The sequence below is a fragment of the Borostomias antarcticus genome (assembly GCF_949987555.1).
Source record: "Borostomias antarcticus genome assembly, chromosome: 23".
NCBI classification, from domain to species: Eukaryota; Metazoa; Chordata; class Actinopteri; order Stomiiformes; family Stomiidae; genus Borostomias; species Borostomias antarcticus.
Window position 1 is genome coordinate 8,076,575 of NC_140256.1, and position 10,642 is coordinate 8,087,216.

At 42.0% G+C, this 10,642-nt stretch overlaps 1 protein-coding gene across 1 annotated transcript in view; it reads left to right on the forward strand.

Moving 5' to 3' along the window:
* Positions 1–4,533: 4,533 nt before the first annotated feature.
* Positions 4,534–10,642, forward strand: part of prdm6 (PR domain containing 6) — a gene marked incomplete at both ends in the record, with an annotated part of 28,258 nt that continues 22,149 nt past the window's right edge. Inside the window, 2 exons of the mRNA XM_084456974.1 lie at positions 4,534–5,029; positions 7,755–8,062. Coding sequence (XP_084313100.1) covers positions 4,534–5,029; positions 7,755–8,062 — 804 coding nt within the window. The remainder of the gene's footprint in view (positions 5,030–7,754; positions 8,063–10,642) is intronic.

The following is a 10,642-nucleotide window of genomic DNA, read 5'->3' on the forward strand; positions in this document are numbered from 1 at the left end:
TTTGGTCTCGTCAAGAAATCTCGGCGTTTCACAGCGGTGTGCGTAGCCAGCGCGTCCCCACTCTCCTTCCTGCACTAACCCCTCCTCCCGCTGGGCAGTGCTTCGGTAGAAAGCCCAGCCTCCGCTAGCAAGGCGGTGGGATGCGCAGGTGGCACACACGGGATGTTAACAGCAGGAAAGGCACGGGGCAAGGGCTGAGTGCCAGGAGCTCGTCCCAAGGTGGACCACAGTTCAGCAGACCGGCCATGTCTTTGACCTGACATAGCCTTATTTCATCTTCTTTGAAGCTAAAAAATATATAGGCTGGCGAGAGATTGCAGATGATGCAATCTGCAAAACTGTTTATTATAATTACTATCATTAGGCTATTATTGTAATTATTATTACTAGTATTGTTATTATTATTATTATTAATAATAATAATAATAGTGTTGTTGTTCAGTGGGCCTATGTGTTGGGAGTACAAGCTTCTCGGTTGTCAAATCATTTGGCCTCCTTCTTTTGAACTGCTCCTGAGGATAGGCCCAATACACCTTAGCCTACTGGTACCGATATAGCCGGCTGTCGAGGTTAGAGTTAGGATCAAGCCTCGTCATGAAAGCATGGGTCAGTCCAAACCACTCTGAACATGTGAGTGCATACACATCCACAGGCGCTGGAGGTTAGGGTGAGAGTGCTGCAGCAGTAGCCTAGACTATACAGATGTTTCGCCACTGACACAGTTGGTTATTGTTGCAATAATATTATGGAACACAAATTTGGCACGCACTGTAGAAAAAAAGCTAAATAATTGGCAAATTGTCTAGGAAACTCACCTCATAACGCACACATTCTTGTTTGTTCCAATATGTTTCTGTATTTCTGCAAAAGGCAAGAGTAGGCTAAAAGTATGTAGGCTAATAGTATAGGCTAATGTTCATAATCCACTGTTCCCTACCTAGTTAGTTACTCTAAAGAATGTTAGTGATAAAAAAAACATGATTTCCCTGTATGGCTTTTGTTGGAAGAGAGCAATTCCTTCCTGTAGAAGAATTGAGCCAATGGTAGGCTGCAGCCTGGTCTGGAGTGAATTGTCTTGACGTCACTCATGAAACAGAGCAGGAAGATTCCTCGGATGAGACCGTTAAAATCCTCTGTGGTATAGCCTACCATCCAAGCCAAGCCTCAGTCAGTTGTCGGCCCCTAATGCGTATGTCAGTGGTCTTTCTGGTCCGAAGATGTCATGAGCTAAAAGTCATTTAGGCTGTGTCCATAACACAGCGTTAGGAGCATTTTAGTCCGTTGTCTTTGAAAAGTAAATGTGGGATTATATGTTACACTATAGGTTAGGGTGGATGGTAGCATGTAGACCTATATGACGCTGGGCCTGGAGAGAAGTAGGCTAAATACAACTTAAATTCCCTGACGTTTATTTATTTGTAGACTTTGTGTTATGTCCATCCAGATCCAGCGTTATGTGTTCTATATATACAGTAAAAGCTCATTCTAGATACAGAAAGCTAAGTCCATCCCTCCCCTCTCTGCCTTTAGCTCATGAGGGACTACGGCGCCCTCTGGCAGGCCCGAGGGACTGAGGCCGCTGCCATTCGGCTGGATATAGGCTAGTACAGGATGCAACCGGTACAGCATACTATGCATTAGGGCCTATAGTGAAGGTCTCCTTGTAGCCTGCTTACTTTGACCTCTGATTTACTTATACAACTGTAGGCCATTAGGCACCTGTTTACCTATCAATGGTTATGATCATCAATTTCTTTCAGGCATGTGATTTGTCCGAGTCACTTACAAAATATAGCCTAGGATGTACTGGATAACCATATGAAACACTGATGCATTTGAGTGTATCTTATAGGCTATGTGTGCAAAATGTTGTGTTTAAACATGTCAATGTAATGACCATATCAAAAAATGACTTGAAACGGACTCAGGTCCCCTATAAAAAAACATGATCAAATTAAGATTTGCCTATCCCATAATTAATTTGAAAACTTTTGCCCCATATCAAAACTCTCAACATTTGTTTTCATTGATTAACTACCCATTGATACTCTTGTCGCTTGAAAAACAAATGCTTTCAATGGGCCTCAATGGGCAAGAGATCAATACACGCTTAGAATGAACACCTGACAATTAAACTGTCCTAAATATTAATAAGCTGTATAGGCCTATTACTGATAAACCACTTAGTTTGTTGCAAGGTATACGTTGAGAGGAGAAAGGAGGGTTTGAATCCTTAACTCCCACGTGGATAACCGTCTATATTAATGAATTATATACTCAGCAACCCGTGACCTCAAAGCCATAATCAGGACACACTGGGGGCACGAGGAGATGTTGTTGAATTCTTTATCGGACTCCTGTCAAAGATGGCTGTCCATTTGTCTTGCAACCATCAGGCGAATTAATTAACAAGAAATGTAAACATTTTAATTGAATGTCAAACGGAATTCACTATGTAAATGAACGCGACACCAATTTAAATACACTCGAATCAAGGTTACACGAACATATAAATGAAGTTCAGTTTAAATTTTTCAATCTCCCTAAATAATTAGCTTTTGAAGCAGAAAATGATGAATTTCGGCAGTTAATTTATTGATCTGAGCTGCTACTCCAATGTGCTTTACTTTAGAAGTCATTAATCAATGGACGTAAACACCAATGCTCTGTGTTTTACGCCCTGCTCAAGGAATGCTATTGTGGATTAATTATAAATCCAGACAACAGAAACTATAGGCTGAAAGAAATATAACATTGCCATAATTAGGCTACTGAAATAAACGAATTAAAATAAGAACAATAATAGTCATAATAATTTTAATAATAGCCTAATAGGCTAGTAATGATAACGATCACCCTCATAGTTTATTGTCATTGGGCTATCTCTCATGTGTAAATTCATTTATTTTTTGTAATTATCATTTTTATTATTATTATTGAGTGCAGGGCAGGCACTTGGGGGCTGATTCCAAATACACTTGAAAACCAATAGCTTGAATATAAGGTAATTAATTAGGCTCCTTAACTCTCGCAAGTTTGAACAGCCAAGTATCCTGTAATGGGTTATTTCAGGTGGTAAAATAATGCAAGCTTCGAAACAGGTTTTAAAGTGTATTTTGTGGACACGAGCTGTAGCCTATTCCCTCAAGAAACTTCAATTTAACATATCAGTACGCTTGCGGTGGCTGTGTTATTGTTCACATTCTTTTACAGTGAAATTGCGCTTTTGTAGACAAGGGTTCATTTTCAGACGATTATGTTTGTGTTTTTGTTCGTTATCAATCTGCAGAGGTCTCGAGATGACAAATGGCCTTGTCAGAATGACGCCAGTCAAAACATTTTACCACCCCTCTGGAAGAACGCGTGTAAAATGCCCCTCGCGCAGACACTGTACAAACACTCATAACTTTCTCAAGCGCAGAAGAGAGGGTGGGAAACAACGGCTGGATAACAAGTTGAAGTAACAATACCATGAGGTAGTCTACGTTATCTAGAGGTTGTTTGAATTAAACTAGAAATTTCAGGAGACAAGACAAACAGAAAGGTCAATAGGTGGTCTAGAAGTCGCCACCTTGGAACCCATGTGAAAAGCAACCAAAACGCATGCATTATACAGCCTCATTTATTCATGTAGATCCATTTAATTATTTTGCAAACAGAGTGACAATCAATATTTAACAAATTCAAGATAACAAATCTCAGCACGGAAGTTATAATGCAAATATAGTTTAACTTGGCATTGGTCATTTGGCTTTAAAGACTGGCCCACTTTCAATTCTTCCAAGCCTAAAAATCCCAGAATAGTTTTGGCAAAGACAAATGCAGTGCTACAGTTTTGGGCCAGTGTGAACTTCTCCGTCCCCAGTGTGTTTTATGCTGTCGTAAAACCCACGTGCCCTTTCTCTGATCCTGCGAGCGCTCAGAGGAGAGGGGGCACGAGAGGGAGGAGATGATATTGTACTTCAGACGTGAACCCAGAAACCAACAGCGCGGCGTATCTGAAGTCAATACTATGGTGTAGGAGTCCGGGAAATACCTATTGGAATCACCGTCAAGGACCCAATACACTTTTACGCGTGAACAGAGTAAGTGTTGATTTGCTGTATTGGTGCTATGTTTGCCGTGTCGGACATCGCTGGTAAACTCTGTGAAGTAGCCTAGCGGTATGTGCTGTGCTGAGGCACAGTGATCGGGGTAGTCTATAGCTGTGTGAGGGAAGGTTTACAGACATGTGGTTGACTCTCCGTTTACTTTTAACTTTATTTTTTTTAAATAAGCCTGTTCACTGGTTGCGTTATTTTGCCTACAGGTTTACTGAATAGCAATATTTTCATTACCATCTGTGCGTAAATATAAATTGTTTGTGGGAGTCGCCCTCGAATTCAACAGCTTAGCCTACTTTCTTTCAATGTTTGTGTTATGATGAAATATTAAATCACTTAATATATAATTTAATTTCTAAAGTTAACTATTTATCCAGCTTGTATAGCCTACTAAGCTGTCCGTTTTCCACCCTCGCAGATCCGGTTTGCGATGCTAAAACCCGGTGACCCCAGCGGCTCTGCGTTCCTCAAGGTGGACCCCACGTACATCCAGCACTGGCAGCAACTCTTCCCACAAACACATCTGAAGAATGCCGCCCTTACGCATCTGCCGCCGCCGGACCGAGTCGCCATCCCGGTGGAGAGCTTTCGCCAGCGGCAGAATCTAATTTCCTCTACCACCTCCTCCTCCTCGGCTCTGACCCCGTCCTCCACATCCTCCTCCACGTCCTCCGTCTCTTCGCTGGCGGGGTTAACGCAACTGCCCGTGCCACCAATTGCACTTTTTGGACAAACTCTGTGCAGCGACATTATCTCGTCAGAAAGCACCAGCCTCCAAGCTAAAGAACTCTGCGTATCTTCGAGTTTAAAGAGTGACAAGGGGTCCCGGTTTAAGCTGACCTCGGAGGAGCTGGACTACTACCTCTATGGACAGCAGCGCATGGAGATAATACCATTAAACAATCACACCGGCGACCACAACAATCGTATGTATGATTGCCCTGGTCCATTTGAAAAATGGAAATAGCGTTAATTTTTTTAGATTTTCATGAGGGAAATAATATTGATCATATGAAAGATTAATGCTCGCCGTCACGTTAATTATAGCCTAAAAGATGGCAAAGAGGTTTTATGGTCGCAATATGAGATTCAGCAGGCCTGCTCCTCAATCCGCTAACCGTGAGCTCTCATGCGCACCAACATCTGGAAAGTTTGATTGAAGTCTCAGAACTCTGTCCGTCAGCAGGTGCGCGCGCTTAAAAGGCTCAAAAGCACAGATCATCTGTGTCAGTCATTCACGGGTCACTAACTTCTGTTTAATCCCTGACACTAATCTGTCTAATTTAGTTTATTAACATAACTGGACATTAGGTTGCCCACAAGATAGCCTACTTATTTTATCCACCTCAACAAGGGAGACTGAACGCGTAAAGATGACATAGCATAGGACAATGTTCACTTCAAATTCTGTGAAATAAATTATCTGCACTAAATTCAATTATCTTAATGTACAATTTAATTTTAAATGTTAGGTTTGGCGGCGCGACTACAATAGCACTGAAGATATAGTTTTAGTCTACTATTAAAATCTCAGTTTATTCTGTCCTACAAGGATATGCATATTTGCAAATCGCTTTTATTGTTTCGTAAAGCCTCAAGGCTGCTACAACAAGTGAATCGCTGTTATCCCTGCGCATTTTGCTCTACTTTCCTCAAACAAATAGCCTACAGGATACCCAAAGCATTGGGTCATTGTAGTATTATTATAACCTAATTAGCCTACCGTTGTGCTAAATTCAGCTAAATTCAGAAGCAAAGTCTGGATTTGTCCTTTTTCCAGAGTTGGTTCAAGTCATTTTATTATTTACAACGATTCAATTTATTCTCTGGTCGTCTGATGTTAAAAAAGAGAGAAGGCTCTATATATTAAAGCAAGGTTTGAGGAGGTGGTGACTGTTTATTTAAGGTGATAAAACGGCCCATCAGCAGTAATCTCCATCGATATGTGGCAGCAGCAGATGAGGGATGGGGGGACAAGCCACAATTAATTGCTGTATAGTTTTGTAGAAGAGAGAGCAGCGAGTGTGGAGATCAGAGATCGATCTCCTGCATTGGCCGTTATTCATCATCCCTACATGCTATATAGAACTCTCCCGGGGACAGCGCGAGACTGCTTTATCCCCATTCGGTGCTCTCTCCCCCATATTTCAAACCTATGTCAGTCATTTATAAAATAGCTGAAGTGTGTATTACACTCCAAGAAACATACAATCCCTTCCAATTCATAATTTCTGTAATTATACTGACAAGAAAAGAGCGTTCCATCCCGAGCAGCGCACCCAGAGACAGGCCTGGGCTACCTAGCTCTACTGGACCCGGACAAACATATATACCTACCGTTCTAAACCAAACCCAGAGCGTTCAGACCATATCACTATCTCATTACAATGTTTATTTAAAAGTCATGACATGTCGGTATGAGATCAATTAGCCTATCTTATAGGCTATAATTAAGATAACACAACCAAAACGCTGTTCTTTTCTCAATATTCCAAAGAGTGTGCCCAGCCATTATCTTGTTGAAATTAGATGTTGAAAAGAAAACCCAGAGATCAGAGGGATACGGCTTCTTTGGCATACGGAATTAAAGCTGCTGTTGCTCAACTCAGTGTAACCACTATAAAATTTCAGTAGGCTGTAATATTTTTAGAGAATGTTAATCTGTAGGCCTAATAGAAAGCAACTATCCATAGTACCAAAATCTGAAAAGGTGAGTCCACGGTTGCATTTGTTTCAATAAATTGTCCCCAAATATTCATTATAATGAAGGAATCAGTATGGCAGCACTGGCATATGACAACGTGGGGGTATTTTCCAATGCTGCCTGGAATACTGTACAGTAAAAATCCTCCTTTTAGACTGCTCAACAACTTCAAGAAATCATGTAGGCTACTCGAAACAGTGCTATGCATTTCCAGAATGAATGTGACAAATTTAACTCCATCATTTCTATTATGATTTTTCTGACCATGCATACATGTTATTGCAGACTCTAAATTAGATATTAGCCTACACCACAATTCAACAACAAAAACCCAAACTGAACATCTAACATGGAAAGGCAGTCAAAACATTTGGAATGGATGATCAAATATGAGTAGCCCTCCCCCTATTCATAAAAAGTATTCTCACTGCTCACCTGTCAGTGAGTGTGAGGGAGAGACAGAGTTTTAGTTCAGTGTTATTACTGTGAGCCACAGTAAATCAAACCGCATATTCATCTGCTGGCTGGTATGTTACAGCGGCTAGGAATGTAGTCACCAGTGTGATTGTGAAAGCCGTGTGTCATATAGATTGTAGTGTTTTTATGTGTGTGTATGTCCATTCAGGTCGAGGGGAGTAATGTGAATGTGTGTTTCTAGAATTTCACATGAGCATATGTCCAGTGTCTATTGTGTGTGTTTGTGTGTGTGTGTGTGTGTTTCTGTCCAATGTGTACTGTAGTAGTTTGACATGAGTACAGTATGTTTCCAGGGTCTATCATATGTGTGTGTCTCTGTGCCAAGTGTACTGTAGTAGGTTTTTATGTTTAAAGGGGGAAATGTCTGTGTGTGTGTTTCAAGGCTGCAATGCTATGTGTGTGCGTGTGCGCGTGCATGTGTGTGTTTGTTGATTTCCAGCATGTAACATGCGTGCGCGGTGTGTTCCCAGGGTGTGACATGTGTGCGGACAACCGTAACGGGGAGTGTCCCATGCACGGCCCCCTGCACTCCCTCCGGCGCCTGGTGGGGACCAGCAGCTCCGCCCCGGCCGTGCCCCCGCCCGACGTGCCCGACTGGCTGAGGGACCTGCCCCGGGAGGTCTGCCTCTGCACCAGCACCGTGCCCGGCCTGGGCTACGGCATCTGCGCCGCCCAGAGGATACCCCAGGGCACCTGGGTCGGGCCCTTCCAGGGGGCGCCCCTCCTGCTGGAGAAGCTGCAGGGTGGAGCGGTCAGGAACACCCGGCACTTATGGGAGGTGAGTGTGGCTGGATGAGCAGACGATGCCGACTAAGTTCATAAGACAGACGGAAGGTACATAACGATTGTGTGATAAGTGAGTGGGGTTTTGTTTGTTTTATTTAACCTTCATACCCAGGTGGATCAGTTAAAAGCAGTTCTTACCTACAGTGAAGGCCTGCTCAGTGGCCAGTGACGGATGTAAAGGTTGACTGATTGGACTTATCAACGTGCACAGCGATATACAACATCATAGTTCATAGTTGCTTTATATGATGGTGTGATACGTCTGTTGGGTAGTATTACCCACACCTCGTAAAGCTGACTGTGTAGGTGTGAGGGTAGGTTTAGTGTTATGGACATATCAGCTTTCTCCTGACTTTGGATTGTGAGTCCTGTGACGTGAATCAAATTTGACCCTGGTGAGTTTCCGTAGTGCACCTTACTGTATGTCATGCTCAGAGCAGTAGCTAGATGCCCATTGATTAGAGGTGATTCTTCTTATATACAGTTCAGGGGAAAAGTCAATGTGCTGTATATAAACAGCTGTATTAGCATTAGCGGCTATGCTAATCGGTGGAGCGGCTGTCCATGTGGTCAGGGAGAGTGATAGATCTCTCCCCTGGGCTCTCCCTCAGAAAGGTCACTCTCCCCTCCACTGACCAATCAGCACTCTCTCCCGGCAACCACAGCAACCAATGTTGGGGTGGGGGAGGTGGGCTTGGGGGGAGAGTCTTGAGGTTCAAAGCACATACAAGTGCAGACATAAGGTACATATGTACAGGCCATAAGAAGTGCCCTTTACAAGTACTGACTGACCCAGGCTAAGTGTCATTGACCCAGGTCAGGTTTTTATTGTTTCAAATAGGTGTGAGAATAGAAGAGAAATCAGGTCGGTGTATTGGAGTGGCTCCATTATCTATCTATCTATCTATCTATCTATCTATCTATCTATCTATCTATCTATCTATCTATCTATCTATCTATCTATCTATCTATCTATCTATCTATCTATCTATCTATCTATCTATCTATCTATCTATCTATCTATATATATATATATATATATATATATTTATATATACACACACACACACACATTTCTCCTTTCAGTGGTTGATTCATATTGACCATTTGACTACATGGATGTGTGGAAACTGAACTACAGTTATCTGTCCTGTAGACTACTGTACTGTACTGATATTGTCTAGGTAGAGTCTTCAACATGAACTTACGTGTTTGTTTCTATCTTCTACATGTGGTGTGTATATTATAGCTGCATATACACCGACTGGCAGTTGAGGCCATTGAGGCAGACTAGTATTACTGGTGATATACAGAATGCATTATATGTGTGAGGAAGACACACTAGTATTACTGGTGATATACAGAATGTATTATATGTGTGAGGAAGACACACTAGTATTACTGGTGATATACAGAATGTATTATATGTGTGAGGAAGACACACTAGTATTACTGGTAATACACAGAATGTATTATATGTGTGAGGAAGACACACTAGTATTACTGGTTATATATGTGCTGCATGTGTGACAGGGGCTGTCTGTGTGAGGCAAGTTTTAAACACCAGCCCTGCCAGATATGACTGTAAAAATTCCATCAGATTAAACAGAGCTGAGGTGAGTTGAAGAGAGAGAATGCAGAGAGAGACCATCCAATATCCTAATCCACACAAAATGGACTGCACTGGAATATACTGGAGTGTAGATGCCTGGTCTTGTCTCCAGCAATGGTAAATTAATATTTCACCCAAATAACAATCTTACTGTACATTATTTTCCTACTCTCAGACTGTTGATTCCTTGTGTGTAAAACCAGATCAAGGTTGCTGTTTGGTAAAGCTATGCTTTTAAAATATTCAATCGTTATTGACTGAGAGGAAAACAGGAAGAGATGTGTTCTTTTTAGCCAATCATGGAAGGTGTGTTGTTGTCTCTTGAGTGTCCAATTGTGTCCAGCCAGGCAGTTCTCCTGGATAGTCAACAGAGATTCCAGGGGTTTTTAAAGCTGTTTTCTGGTGGAAAGCAGCCATTGTTTTCAGTGTAAAATCACTGGCAAAACTGAGTCTGAAGTTCTGGAGGCTGACATCATCCCGAGTGGAGATGTGAGCAGGTCATATTAAGGTCTTCTCTTGTCATCATAATTATGTAATGAAGCACATGTACAGTAGGTCACCAAAGAATAGCACCAACGACGAGCAATGACGGAAAGGTTTTCTACCAGTCCACTTACAGTATACCACCCTACTGTACATCTCATTGTGGAATAGAGAGGTCAGGAGGTCGGACAGCCGGTTGGTGGGTCTGACGGTCAGTGATCTGAAATGTGAGACTTTAACATAGGCTGAGTTCTGCAGTCAGTCTCAACTTGTTATTTTATTTTTGTTATGTGAAGTATTGTTTTAGACATTCTTTGATTGAAAGGTATGTGAAACAATAACAGCAGTATTTTTGTAATTCTTTATTTGTCCAGTTCTCCTGGTTGTATGGAAACTTTACCTTGGCCGTGGACTCTGTAGTTAACACACTGCATTCATGGTTTTACACAACTCTTATTAGAGACGCTGGAATGGAGT